The sequence below is a fragment of the Harpegnathos saltator genome, unplaced genomic scaffold (genome assembly GCF_003227715.2).
Source record: "Harpegnathos saltator strain DR-91 unplaced genomic scaffold, Hsal_v8.6 scaffold779, whole genome shotgun sequence".
NCBI classification, from domain to species: domain Eukaryota; kingdom Metazoa; phylum Arthropoda; class Insecta; order Hymenoptera; family Formicidae; genus Harpegnathos; species Harpegnathos saltator.
In genome coordinates, this window is record NW_020230625.1 from 430,007 (window position 1) to 445,047 (window position 15,041).

Sequence of the window (15,041 nt, forward strand, 5' to 3'; positions counted from 1 at the left end):
TTTAATTCTTTATTAAACTTTATTAATTCTCTAATTAACACTTGTTTGTAAAATGACAAAGGACTCTTTTAAAATGTAAATTACGTTTTAGAAGAGTCCTTTGTCATTTTACGAACAAGTGTTGTCCTTAATCGTCAGGCACATTGCACATAGAATTGTAATATGTGCGTGTATGTATACTATACACTATATACTCTATATTCTAATTTAATATATTAATAAATAAATACTTTCGACAGATACAGAGAGGAAAATCATGGTATGCTATTTACTGTTTCTTTTTTTCTTTCATGAATCTTTTAATTTCTATAATTAATTTGTAGATAAGATTAAATATTAAGAGGCCGATTTTAAGACTGTTTAATAATGCTTAAGAAACCTTCCTTTCTTGCCTTTTCAGAAAGTAAAGTGTACGATAAAACATTATCATTATTTGGACAGTAAACCAATTTGACATATCGTAATTTAAGAATATACGTAATTCAAGAGATAATATTAGGTGTACAAATGAATAATCTAAATTATTTTAATTAATAATAAATAATTTTAGACCAGTCGATTTATTTCCATACGCAACATCACCAGAGCGTAAATTCTCATTCTTCGCTTCTTCTCTGCTCAAACATTTCAGCAAGTTTGGCAAAAGTGAGATTCCGAATATCCTGGGCAGCTAAAAATATCCCATGCTCCCGTTCTAAGGTTTGTTTGGTTTCTACGACCATCATCGAGTCCATTCCAAGTTCAGACAGGCGTGCCTGAGCAGACACAGTGGTCAAATCCTTCACACCTGTCATATGTTAATAGTCATTCGTGATTAATAAATATAATGTAGTAACGTCCGAACTGCAAGAAGCACAAGTAGATGCAAAAATCGACTCACACAAACATTTGTACATTATATGCATTTCTGCTCCTCAAATAATAGTTAACAGTTAACTTTTTCCATCTCATTTTAATTAATACTTTTCACTTACTCATAATGTTGGCTACGGTGTCAATAACACTGATGGAACTAACAGCGCCCGAACGCTTCTCTGCCACAACCATGCTCGCCACTACTGGCTGCTTTTGTAAGAGGAATTCTTCCAGCTTCTTGATGCAGGAACTTATTTTCTGCTGCAATGTACCGCCAATGATCATTTCTTTGTTGTCCTCTTGCATGTCGGCTACAAAACCGACATCGCCGATGGCGCCCCATTGAATCGCCAATCCATGTAAGCCCTCCTGTGTTCTTCTCTCACAGATTCTTTCCATGATAGAATTTGCCATTCCGTAATTGCTCTGCCCGGCATTGCCTCTACCGCACGACACGGAGGAGAAGACGACGAAGTGACGTAGCTCAGGACATATGCATTTGGACAACTGATCCAAGTTCTTCGTGGTCCACGCTTTCGCTTTGAATGGTTCCTGGAATGTCTCTATCGTGTGATTCTGACAAATCTTATCGTTTAGTACAACAGCAAGATTGAATATGGCGTCTGTTGGCGCCAATTCCTCCGCTGTTCTCAATATGTACTCGCAATCTTTGATGTCTGATGCATCGACGTTCGATACGATTAATACTTTCACTCCGTAAGATTTCCACAGCTCAACCTTCATACGCTGATAACCGTTCTTTAGTCCAGTTCGTGAGATAAGCACGAGGTTCCTGGCACCACGAATAACTAACCAGTCGGCTAATTCCAAGCCGAAACCACCCAATCCTCCCAGGATAATGTATGACCTATTCGGTAGACAATAGTAACGCGGTAGGGCAAGCAAAGGCGTGTTCATGAATTTTTCCTCCTCTTGTATCTTTATAATTATCTGAAAACATCATATAAAACTTTTCATATTGTATTTCATATTGTAACACTATACCTTTTTTAACACTGTACATGACCGTTTATTATAACTAATGCCATTAGGAACATTTATCAATCATCTTACCTTTCCAATGTGTTTTCCAGCTGCCATGTACCTAAAAGCCGTTTCTATCTCGTCCTTTTGGAAAACTTTTCTAGTAATTGGCTTTATGGCTCCCTTTTTAAGACCTGCTGCTACTATCGTTTTTAAATTATCTTTCTGTTCGTTGCTGCTGTTAATAAGAACGTCTAACATTACACCGTAAAATGTAATCCCTTTCGAAAATACCGACATGTTCAATGTATTGTTAGACATCATATCGAATTTTCCGATTTCCAAAAATCGCCCATTTCTGGCGAGGCAACGTACAGACGCTTGAAGTTTATCTTCGGCTAATGAATTTAATACAACATCCACACCACGACCATTGGTCTGTTGATATATCATCTGTTCGAAGCTGATGTCGCGCGAATTCCCAATATGATCCTCCGGGATAGACGGGAAAGTATCTCGTATGAACTTTCGCTTTTCCAAGGTACCAACAGTGGTAAAAACTTCGCAACCATCATGAAGTGCAATATTGATAGCAGCTTGTCCTACAGCGCCGGTACCTGAGTGGATCAGTACTTTGTCGTTTTTCTTTAATTTTCCACGAAGGTACAATGCGTAGTAACATGTGGCATAAGCGCAGGGAACCGTCGCGGCGTCCTCGAGAGTCCATCCGTCCGGAATTTCCCAGGATAGATGTTGATCGAACACCCGCATATTTGATATGCACCTGAATAAAGAATTATATCGTTATTGCCTTATGACATCCTCTTGTCAATGTTACACGATTTATCAGTTACACACTTATTTTCGACCAGTCCCATTATTTTGCGTCCAGTATCGTCGATACCGACGTACTCGAAACCTAATACGCAGTCTTCCAGTCGTCCGCGAGACATATAATCATCCAAGTTAATTTTACCGCTTGCTAGCATTACATCCTTGAAGTTAAGAGAAGCGTAAATTATATTAACGAGATTTTCGTGCTGGTAATCCGGAGTGATATCGCCTTCAATCCAATGTAATGAAGTTAAATCTCCATGCACCTAAAAGTGATACAATGTTTAATACCATAAAAATGATACTTTGTTTAATTAAATATGATAAGTAACATATCTAGTGTAATAATTTTTTAACCATATGGAAATGGTAATTTAAGATATATTTTGTTTTGTCCGTCAGCGATATGTACCAATTGATTCATCAAGGCATGATGTACAAGCTTGTGTTTTAGGGGCTCCAACGGAAGATGTCTGTACGATCCCCATACTTTTTCGGGCCGTAAAACATTTATAACGAGATCCATCCGAAGTTGTTCCGTGTAGAATGGATCGTGCAATGAGAATTTCGGTGCGTTCTTGTCCTGAATGAACACTCCTCTAATTAATTCACCGCCCGGTTCTTTCCTCAGACAATTAACGAGACCCAGTAAGCCGCAATCAGTGTCCTTCTCTCCAACAATAATTATTCTCATACTGTTAGTCAATTCGTCCCCCGCGCTTAGAATTGATTTGATTTGTTTCAGCCAAGAGAATTCGTAATTGTTCACGTATATAACTTGCGTTTTATTCGTCGACTGACCTCTCTTCTTCAAGAGCGTTATAGACTCATTACCTGTCTGTTTCTCGAGTATTACCGCTAGGTTGTTCGCATCCGCGTAGGCAAGATCCGCTTTTGTGAGGGGTTGCCCACGTGTCAACAAAAAGCCGTCATCTCTTAATATTAATAAGATTTCTTTTAGGGTTTCGTTTTTGCTGCTCGTTAACAAATTACAGCCTGTGGCTAACATTATATTGTTTTTCGTCGATAGCTTCTTTGACTTTGTAATTACGATTTCTGAAGGAAGTTTAATGTCATCGAAACGATTAGTTCTATTTATCAAAGTAATATTAGGCTGAATAAGCGGTAAGTTCCCCAAAATTTGAGCAAACAGCGGAGAGGCTAATTCTTCTATTGAAATGTCATCATCATCTTCGAGTAGTTCGATAATGTCCACTTTGGTTGTTTGATGGTACTCCAGAACAAGATGTGTCGACAGAGTTATTCCAACTTCAAGAGAAACTTTTACTCCGTCTCGATGAGCTACAAATTTGTATTTTTCAAGGACAGGACTCCCCGTTACCTTCCGTCGAGGTATAATAGTGGCGGTAATGCCACGAATCTCCACACCACCAGATATTACTGTATTCAAATTTTTGTATACGTGCACAGCGAGTTCTGAGAATATTTGAACGTGTTTTACTTAGCTTGTATCATTTAATTAATTCATTTATATAATATATATATATCTTATAAGTGACATTCTAATTAGAATATTAATTATGAAGGAATATTTGAAAGAGAATATTACGGAGATTCCAGACAAGGGAACATCGAAAGAAATCTATATTTCTTTCATTCTATCTATATTTATTTATATTTATCTAGAAATCTGTCTACATTTATGTTTCATAGTCAATCTACCTGTATTTTCAGTCGTAGTATCTTTTAGATATTGCGCATGAAGCCTCGGATTGATCACCAATTTTTCTATCTCAGTAAGAACACGAGGACTTCTCGTGTCTGTCCCAAGGATCCTTATTTGGAGCATGTTATCCATAAACACTACCCAGTTGTTCATCCATTCTATGTGTCCTCGGCTGGCTGTAATGGATGCACTTCTTAAAGAACGAAACAGATCCGTATATTGATATCCGCGTAATTTAAGCTCCTTATATATATCTCTCGTTTTCATTATTTCTTTCTCGTTATCGTCTTCTTCTAGATAATCGATGGGCACATTTTCCTTGTCAAGATCTAGTGGAACACGTACCGTGCCAGTGACAATTGCGTTACCATTTTCTGTTATCTCAAACCTCCCAGTACCTGCGTAAACAAATATATAAAATATATTATATCGAAAATTTGAAAAAAGATACCTGTTGAGCAAACTATTGATTTACTTTTTTGCACCATTAACGTTAGTTTTACAGCTGCTTGGTTTGAAAGAAGTGTCGCTCGGAGGAATTTAACATTTTCAAATACGACCGGTATATTTTTGTACGACTCCTCCCTTAACTTTCCAACCATTTTCCAAATTAATTCAATATATGCTGTAGCTGGCAACAGATTTCTGCCATCGATTATGTGGCCGCTCATATATTCATAATCTTCTTCTCGTATGTTGATTTCCATTACAATCTCTCTAGACGTGATTTGTTTCTCCGTTGCGAATGACGCGACGTACCAGTTTTCCAAATGCTTCCATCTTGTAAATTTATGAATCAATTAGGTAGATATATTATGTTTATATATTGTTTCTTAACACTTTTAACACGTTCATTGCCGTTCACGCGACATCGCGTATTGCGGCCCCTCACCAAACGGCCGTTCACGCAATTGTTTTTTTATTATGATTGACAAACCAGGACCCTCGAAAAGACTCAGTTCAATGCCAGTTCAATCGTGCAAAAAAACGAATAAAAATAAATAAAAGAAAAAATAACTTTGACCACCACACGTAATTCAAATTTTCAGTTTGGCAATGAACGTGTTAAAGACATTTTATTATTTATTTGTCCTGTATAAAAAGCAAAATAAATGCTATACTACAGTAAATATTTACTCTAGATCATGGACTCTAGATTCTAGATGACATAGTATAGAAGTGAGACAGTCGCATCATAAGTGGGTCGCAAAGTGCCCAAGCAATGTAATCAACTTACTTGATCGACGGCGAGATCATCGGCGTGCTGCGACTAACTGGAAATTCTACAGCCGGATAGAGATTGGCTAATTGCGGCTGCAAGCCAAAGTTGTACATCTTGCCGAGTCCTTGCAAAAATACTTTAGCGTTATCTTCGTGATGGCGTTGAGTCAACGCGATGGTTGTCGTATCGAAAATTTTATTCAAGACATCCTGCAGAATTCCATCCGGCGCGATTTCCACGAACGCTGTATTCTCCGGAATCATTTTCGCGACATTTTCGAAAAATATAGGATTCACTAAATTGTTGGTAAAGTATTCTGCATACGATATGTTATAATCGCAAGGCAATCTGCACCATTTTTGTTTATGCATCATCTTTTGTGGTAATGCCCATTGTAATTTAGCCAAAATATTTTCTCTCGCAGGGACGATATAGCAACTATGAAGAGGAATATTGCAACAATTTATCTCCTTATAAGAGATTTTGTTAATCTGTGTGTGAGTGAATAAACAGAATTATTTATTTAATATATTGTGTAAGAGACTGAATATACTGAAGGAAAAATGAGGAATACCTCTAATTTCTTCGTAAATGCCACTATTGATTCCCTCAGCCCGACGATGGAACATGTGTCTGGACTATAGCTGCATATTACTTTGATATCTACTGGACACATGATTTTCGCTTCTTTGTAACTAACGCCAATATCCGTCATGGCGTACTTCGCTATTTTTGTTTCTTCCAACGCCAATCCTATGTAGTAGGCAGACAAAATCACTTGTTCGATCGTGAAGTCACCAGTTATATATCCGCAACAAAGTTCACCGATTGAATGACCGATGGTATAGTCTGGCACAACGTTTACCGACATCAAGAGATCTATTAATCCAAGCTGAGGAAGGAAATAAAGGGGTCATGTTTTTCGAATTTCACGTAATGCTTGGGAAGAGCATGAAGGTTATTCTTCAAATCGACCATATCATATGTTATGTAAATGAGAACAATTTATTAGAAGCGTTTTAGCTTAATTGAGCTATGTTAAAATTTATGAAGTACGTGAGTTTCAGAGTAATCAGTAAAATGATCTTCTCTCTTCGATATTGATCTTTACTGCGCGATCATTGTTAGAAAATTTGTCACCTGCATTGCAGTGATGCTCACGACTGTGTTCGATATACAGTCAAGGGTGACTTTTTGTTTACTTGTTAAAATGTCGATGATGTGCACTCCATGTATCTTTAGAAGTGTATCACATTTTTCTATGGTTTCACAGAATGCTGGAAAGCGCAGTAATGCTTTTCCTGTCAACGTATAAATTCAATTTTATTGATAAACAATTAACTATAATCGTTTCGCTTACGTAAAAGAGAGAGAAAATACCCATGCCAGACCATTGGGATCCGATACCGGAAAACACAAAACAGATCGGCTTTCTTACTCCATCATAATGATCTATTTCGCTCGTTATGTTGCTCGATATTTGGTTTTCAACAATCGTATAACCTCTGTAAGGATGATTTAGAAGTTCTTCCGCATGGAGTTCGTGCAACAGCCGAACATATTCAACATCTACCGGTTGACTTCCAATCTATATTGGACATATTTTGCATGAATGCAGACTCCTGTCTTTTAACTGACACAATTTTTACTTACCTCACATAAGAATGACTCCACTGCTTGTTCGGTACGACCGGACAGGACGACGAGTCTTGGCAAATCGTCCTTTGGTGTCCCACCGTTGACTTTTTGCTTCATATTAGGTGCTAATAAAATATGAGCATTGGCTCCGCCAAAACCAAAAGAATTTATAGCCACAAAAGTAGGTTCCCATATTGTTGGAGTAGTCACGACTCGTATAGTCCCTCGCTTAAAAGCTTCAATATCATCTCGTTCTTTTGTGATATTTATGTTTGGTGGAATTATGCCAGTTTCCATTGTTATCAGCACCTTGTCAGAGAGAGAGGGAAATATCCGTTTTGAGAAAATTTCTAACTTCAAAGACGCGTTATGTTGAACATTTGAATATCCTTATGAATAATGATCTCTTTCGATATTTCCATAAAAAATATTTCAAATATTTTCAAGAATAACACTATTTAAATAATGAGCGCAGATTACAGAACATCCCAGTTGTATGGCGTAAGTTGATGTTTTATTATTATAGCATATGGAATAGCTATTTTTGATATTGATAATATCTGTGTCTTTGACAAATTTATTTAATTATTAATATCTATCACGCTACCTTAATAATTTGAAGCAAGCCGCTGGCAGGCTCAGCATGTCCAGTGTTTGACTTGCTGCTACTAATTAGTAAAGGGCCTTGTCTATCCTTGCAAAAAACATTTTCGATTGAATTAATTTCTATTGGGTCGCCAACTTTCGTGCCGGTACCATGAGCATCAACGTAGGCAACAACAGACGGCGATATATTGCATTCGTCGTAAAACTGTTGTAATAAAATGCTTTGCATTTTTGTCGATGGGAAGGTAATGCCTTCTTCTTTGAATCCGTCGCAATTCGTCTTGCAATGAATTACAGTTGCGTAAATTCTTTTAGCATTCTTCGCTTTTTGTAAAAACACTACCCCGATCGCCTCACTGCGCATGTAACCATTCGCATTATTATCGAAAGGTTTGCAAAACCCGTCGGACGATAAAGCACCTGAAATTACAAAATGCTAAATGATAGCAGTTACTTTTGTAAAAAAATATAAAAAAATATGTTTACGAAAGTATTTCTTTATTAAATTTTGAGATTGATTATTTTATCTGTGACGTTCGAAGTGCGGCGTAAAGAGTAATTATAAGATACCTAGTCGCATGTACTGCAAAGATATTAGAGGATTTAGGCAGAGATTTGTGGCAGCAACGATCATGTTATCACACTGTCCAAATTTTATGTTTCTATATGCGTGCTCCATAGCGTATATACTCGAGCTGCAAGCCGTATCGACCATGTAAGATGACCCTGTGACACCTAACCAATGAGAAATCCAATTTGCTTGCATGGACCTTCTACATCCTAGATCTCCATAACCAGCAACCTGCATGTATATATACAGTATATTAATATACAGTATATAATACTATAGTATGGAAATAATTATATAAAATTATATATGTGGATATATAATATTTTTTGTAGATAGTTTCTTCTTTATAATCTCTTATAATATCTAATTTGCTTTTATATAGTATTATTTTATCGTATTTTATACGGTTAAGATAAAGGTAATATAAAATTAGTAGCAATAAAACTCCAAATTTTCTCAATTGATCGTGCTTTGAAAGTAACAGACGGCAACAAGCACAAACTCATCAATCAATATCTCAAATTCAGTTTAACAAGAGTTTTTGCCGGTTAGTTATATAAATAACATACAATTGTTATCATTCATTCTTGTCTTGATTTAATTCACTCAATCTCATTCCTTTGCGATTTAAATATCAAAATCGTAAATTATCGAGGAAAATATTATATTTTATAATAGAAAATTTACTTTCGTTTAAAAATCGATCAGAAATCCTTTATCTATTAAATTAAATTATCCCCACACTTTTCTTTTTATATTAATTGATTACATTTTATTAAATTTTAAATGAGACGATTATACGAGGATCGTTCAATAAGTCCTTAGAAAATCCAAGAGATGGCGCTCGCAGTCGCATCGAAAATGGTTTGTTTTTAATAAACATCATTACTTGTACTCACTAGACAGCTGTTAAAGTCTCAGTCATATCCATCACATGGTTTCATTTTTATTGTCGATTGAAGCAATAAACTTTTCTTTATTTAGAAAAATGGAAAAAAGTGAGTTTCTAGTGGTGATTAAACACTTATATTTAAAAGGCTTAACACCGAAAGAGATTAAAGCTCAGTTAGATGAAGTTCATGGCACATCTGCTCCTGCGTTTGCAACTGTTTACAATTGGGTAAATGAGTTTAAACGTGGCCGTACATCCACAAAAGATGAACATCTTTCGGGACGTCCAGTGGAAGTGACTACCCCCGAAATGATTGACAAAATCCACGATATGGTTTTGAGTGATCGACGAATCAAAGTGCGCGAAATAGTTGAGGCCACAGGCATATCGCAAGATACAGTGTTTTCAATTTTGCACGAAAAATTGGGTGTGAAAAAAATCTCGGTAAGATGGGTGCCGCGTTTGCTCTCAGTGGAGAATAAACGCAATCATGTGGTCGACTCTGAGACTGTTTTAGCGCTTTTCCGTCACAATCCTGACGAGTTTCTGCGTCGATACATAACTGTCGACGAAACATGGATACACCACTACACTCCAAAGATAAAGAAACAGACAAAACAGTGAGTTTTTGAAGACGAACGGGCTCCGAAGATGGCGAAGACGGTGAAATCGGCCGGCAAGGTGATGGCCACGGTTTTTTGGGATGCACGCGGAATCATCTACACCGATTACTTGGAAAAAGGACAAACAATAACTGGAGAGTATTATGCGTCGTTATTGCACCGGTTGAGCGAAGAAATCAAGAAAAAACGTCCTCATTTGAAAAAGAAAAAGATCTTCCATCAAGACAATGCACGGGTGCACACCTGCGCAGTTTCGATGGCTAAAATTATGGAATTAAAGTTCGAATTATTACACATCCACCGTATTCACCGGATTTGGCCCCCAGTGACTTTTTTTATTTCCAAACTTGAAAAAATGGCTCGGCGGACAACGGTTCACGTCGAATGAGGAAAGGTCATCGCCCAAACAGATGGCTATTTTCAGGGTCTTCCGAAATCCTACTTTTTGGACGGCTTAAAAAAGTTGGAGAAACGCTTGGAAAAGTGTATAGAGCTAAAAAGAGATTATGTTGAAAAATAAAAAAAAATCTACCCAAAATAATTTGTTTTTCTATCTTTTTCTAAGGACTTATTGAACGACCCTCGTATCTTTCGAAATAAGAAACCGATTTTATAATTTTATAAGAAATCTATTTATCTGCGTATAAAAATTGTGACAAAGATTGGAATGATTTACTGCATATTATTTGCATTTTTGTACCTGCGTCTTTTCATAAACAAGCTCATTCTCTGATTCGGAAAAACTTGTCCCGACGATAACTCCTGTTTTCGTGCCGTGTAAATCTTTCGGATTTATCCCGGCATCGACGATGGCTTCGTACGTATGTTCCAAAAGACATCTAGTTATAGAATCCAACAGGTGGGCTTGGTTGAAAGGTATGTCAAAATATTCCGCATCAAATTTCTCGATATTATTAATCTTTCCCGTGCGTTTTGGTATATTCGGATGGTCTGCGAATTCAATAACATGTGGAAAGCAACACACTCAGATATCAGATAAAATGTAATATATCGATACTTCTTTGGATAACAATACTTAAGAAGATATTACCATGTTGCCAACGTCGACAGTCGTCCGAACCTAGATCTACTTTATTCAGTAGATTTTCTTTTAAATGTCTGACGTTGTCGGATTCGGGAAATCTGCCAGAAATTCCGGATATAACGATTTCATCCTGAATCGGCGCTGAATCAATCGTGGATGTGCTGTTACAATACATTTTTAAATATATTTATACAATTAATACAAGCCCGCAAACTTTAATGTTATATCTATATTTCGTTTTCACGTATATTGTATGTCACTTCTTTTAAATTACTTCCTACTTTGAAAATATGTTAGATTTCTAACGATGTGGTATTAAGTCTCACACGTTACTGACGAAGTGAAAAAATTGCAGAACGCTTTTATATGACGCTTTATATGCGTTGAGTGCCGTTGGGGTCATGAGGTCCGGTGACTGACTAGTCGCGTTTAAAAAAAAAAATCACCGGTGATCGGCGATAACAAGGTTAGTAAATACTAATGGATCTCGGTGATACGACATTTTCAAGAAAGTCATATTAAGATATATATTATGTACATAACATATATATAATTTATACAAATAAAATTTATATAAAACTTACCTTTTTAAACAAAAAGGTAAAAAAAGGCGCCAAGTACAAGCGCAACACGTATTGTGTTATTTTTAGAAATTTTAAACTCAAATTATTTTTTTAAGGCGTATATGTGTACATAACATAAATTTTTACAAGTAAAACTTATAACTATAATAAAATTCTGCAACACTATTCTACTGTACAATAGAAGTGATATATTAGAACAGTAGCGCCAATTGAGAAACCTAACATATATATATGATTATTGTATACTTAATATTTTTAAAATTCCATTTTTAAGATATATTATGTACATAACATAAGTTTTTACAAATAAAACTTATCAAATTATTTTTCTTTCAAGATATATATGTACATAAGCTTTTAAAAGTAAAAATTATATAGTATTATAAAAATTTAACACGTTTATTAATAGTGTCCAATATTTAAAAAAATATCTTTTTAAAGGTTATTGTTATTTACGAAGAACCTAGCTACAAAAATGTCCATGGCATAAATTTTTATAAGTAAAATTTATCATTATTTATTAGAACACTCAGTTATATGGTTATTTTACTTGTTATTATAACAAATTAATTATTATAACAATGCAATAAAAAATATTTAATACAAATAATCTTGGCGCGGCTGCACCAAAAATTATATCGAACTAAAACTTGTTTGATACATACATGACAGCATTTTTATTATAATAAAATGTATTTATAAATTCTCTCTATACATATACGGTGTAATGTTTTATTTAAGTTTATATAGTATTATATTAAATTACAAACCTTCACTATAAAATATAGATATCGAATGTGTATATATTCTACGTATTTTGATATTTTTGTATTCAAAGATGTTATTCTTATTATAATTGACGAAATGTTAATGATATCTAATTTGACTTTTATGTATTACATTTATGTATTACATTTTATGTAATACATACATCTTTAATATAGTTTTTGGTGCAGCCGCGCCAAGATTACTTGTATTAAATATTTTTTATTGCATTGTTATAATAATTAATTTGTTATAATAACAAGTAAAATAACCATATAACTGAGTGTTCTAATAAATAATGATAAATTTTACTTGTAAAAATTTATGCCATGGACATTTCTTGTAGCTAGGTTCTTCGTGAATAACAATAACCTTTAAAAAGATATTTTTTTAAATATTGGACACTATTAATAAACGTGTTAAATTTTTATAATACTATATAATTTTTACTTTTAAAAGCTTATGTACATATATATCTTGAAAGAAAAATAATTTGATAAGTTTTATTTGTAAAAACTTATGTTATGTACATAATATATATCTTAAAAAAGGAATTCTAAAAATATTAAGTATACAATAATCATATATATATGTTAAGTTTCTCAATTGGCGCTACTGTTCTAATATATCACTTCTTTTGTACAGTAGAATAGTGTTGTAGAGTTTTATTATAGTTATAAGTTTTACTTGTAAAAACTTATGTTATGTACACATATATGCCTTAAAAAAATAATTTGAGTTTAAAATTTCTAAAAATAACACAATACGTATTGCGCTTGTACTTGGCGCCTTTTTTTACCTTTTTGTTTAAAAAGATAAGTTTTATATAAATTTCACTTGTAGAAATTGTATATATGTTATGTACATAATATACACAGTCTGTCCCAGATACGATGAGACTGGTTCCATCAAAGTTCTTAGCGCAGCGATATCTATGAGTGAATGATGATAGGTGAATGTTCTACCCTTCATCTACTTAACCTCAAAATTTGAGCGAATTCGGTTGATATTTCACTGTGGTTTGACATTTTATGTAAAGTCACTTTGTGTACGTCGGTCGAAAAACCAACTTTTAAATTGGATAAAAGTGGTGCAGAAACGTACGAAACGCTAAAAAATGTGTACGGGGATGAATGCATGTCCCGTGCACAGGTTTTCCGTTGGTTTGGCCGATTCCGTGACGGTCGTGAGGAAACCATTCGCAATGAAGAAAACATCGAGAAAGTCAAAGAAATTCTTCGAAGCGACCGCTGTGTGTCTGCCCAGATATCATCTGGGAGTTCTACAACGATTGTGGGCCAGAATTCGACGAGTTCGACCGGAATATCGAGAGCCAGGCAGTTGGTTTTTGTTGCACGATAATGCACTATCGCACAAAGCCATCATGGTACGTGAATTCTTGACCAAAAAAGGCATCATTGTTATCGATCATCCACCGTATTCACCTGATTTGCCTCCGTGCGACTTCTGGCTATTTCCCAAACTGAAATTGCCGATGAAAGGAAATCGTTTCGATACCATCCCGGTCATCCAAAAGACTTCGACCGCCATACTAAAGGCCATTTCAGCCGATGAGTATAAAAAATGTTTCGAAAAATTTGTTGAACGTTTCCAGCGCTGTATTGACTCAGAAGGGGACTATTTTGAATAAACAAGAATAAAAAATCAAAATAATAAACGCTTTGTATTTTTTTTTAGACCAGTCTCATTGGATCTAGAACAGATTGTGTATATCTTAATATGACTTTCTTGAAAATGACGTATCACGGAGATCCGTTAGAAATTCACTAGAAAAGGTTAAAGTTGTAACATTGAAAAACAGTTATTAATTCTTTGTCTATATGATTTTGCGTAACCGATCGCGCAGTCAAATGTAAATGTATCTTCTGTCTCGACTGCTTCCGTCTATTTTCTGCAACTCAGTGCACAAAGTACAATTTCTGAGACATTTCTGTGACATTTCGTGATGTAACAAATATGATATAAAAGAAAAATAGCCAACTTTTTATTCAACTTACATCTTCCCTTTTCTTTTACAACATAAAAAAACAAATTCCGACCATAAACATTATCCTTTTGACCGTTTGAGCTGCATAATAATAATGAATTATAAGATTAGTACTTGTTATTAGGTGTATGAATTAATTCGGTCCGTTTTTTCTTCCAAAAAAGATTTTAGTATGAAAAAACATGAAAAAGTGTACTAATTAAAGTGCTTGCCATCGCTTGCTATTATTTTTTTCCATCTGTCTGGCAGTTGTTGCATTCCGTGACGGAAAAACGACTCGTCCTTCGAAGCGATCCATTCATTGAACCATTTTTCTTTTATATATGTACATAAGCTTTTAAAAGTAAAAATTATATAGTATTATAAAAATTTAACACGTTTATTAATAGTGTCCAATATTTAAAAAAGAATATCTTTTTAAAGGTTATTGTTATTCAAGAAAAACCTAGCTACAAAAAATGTCTATGGCATAAATTTTTACAAGTACAATTTATCATTATTTATTAGAACACTGAGTTATATGGTTATTTTACATGTATTGTTACATGTTATTGTAACAAATTAATTATTATAACAATGCAATAAAAAATATTTAATACAAATAATCTTGGCGCGGCTGCACCAAAAACTATATCGAAGATGTATGTACATAAAAGTCAAATTAGATATCATTGACATTTCGTCGATTATAATAAGAATAACATCTTTGAATAAAAAATATCAAAAT

At 34.6% G+C, this 15,041-nt stretch overlaps 1 protein-coding gene across 2 annotated transcripts; it reads right to left on the minus strand.

The window, feature by feature from the left end:
- Positions 1-504: 504 nt before the first annotated feature.
- LOC112590320 (fatty acid synthase-like) lies at positions 505-11,277 on the minus strand. Of its 2 annotated transcripts, none has more exons than XM_025306434.1 (16): positions 10,964-11,277; positions 10,613-10,863; positions 8,397-8,628; positions 7,828-8,246; positions 7,236-7,529; positions 6,963-7,170; positions 6,723-6,883; positions 6,157-6,474; positions 5,598-6,073; positions 4,836-5,140; positions 4,357-4,758; positions 3,086-4,110; positions 2,698-2,939; positions 1,930-2,623; positions 975-1,806; positions 505-787 (listed from the first exon to the last, which is right to left on the minus strand). In XM_025306434.1, the coding sequence occupies exons 1-16, from the start codon at positions 11,130-11,132 to the stop codon at positions 597-599; spliced, it is 6,219 nt and encodes a 2,072-aa protein (XP_025162219.1). In that variant the 5' UTR covers positions 11,133-11,277; the 3' UTR covers positions 505-596. The 2 variants fall into 2 exon arrangements, with proteins under 2 accessions (XP_025162219.1, XP_025162220.1); XM_025306435.1 differs by having other exon boundaries at positions 665-843.
- Positions 11,278-15,041: the final 3,764 nt, after the last annotated feature.

Coding starts and splice junctions, on each gene's coding strand:
- LOC112590320 (XM_025306434.1), bottom strand. CDS start 11,132: ATGTATTGTAACAGCACATCCACGATTGATTCAGCGCCGATTCAGGAT. Junction 7,171..7,235: donor TGGAGTCATTCTTATGTGAG/GTAAGTAAAAAT, acceptor TGTCCAATATAG/ATTGGAAGTCAACCGGTAGA. Junction 2,624..2,697: donor ATGGGACTGGTCGAAAATAA/GTGTGTAACTGA, acceptor TTCTTTATTCAG/GTGCATATCAAATATGCGGG.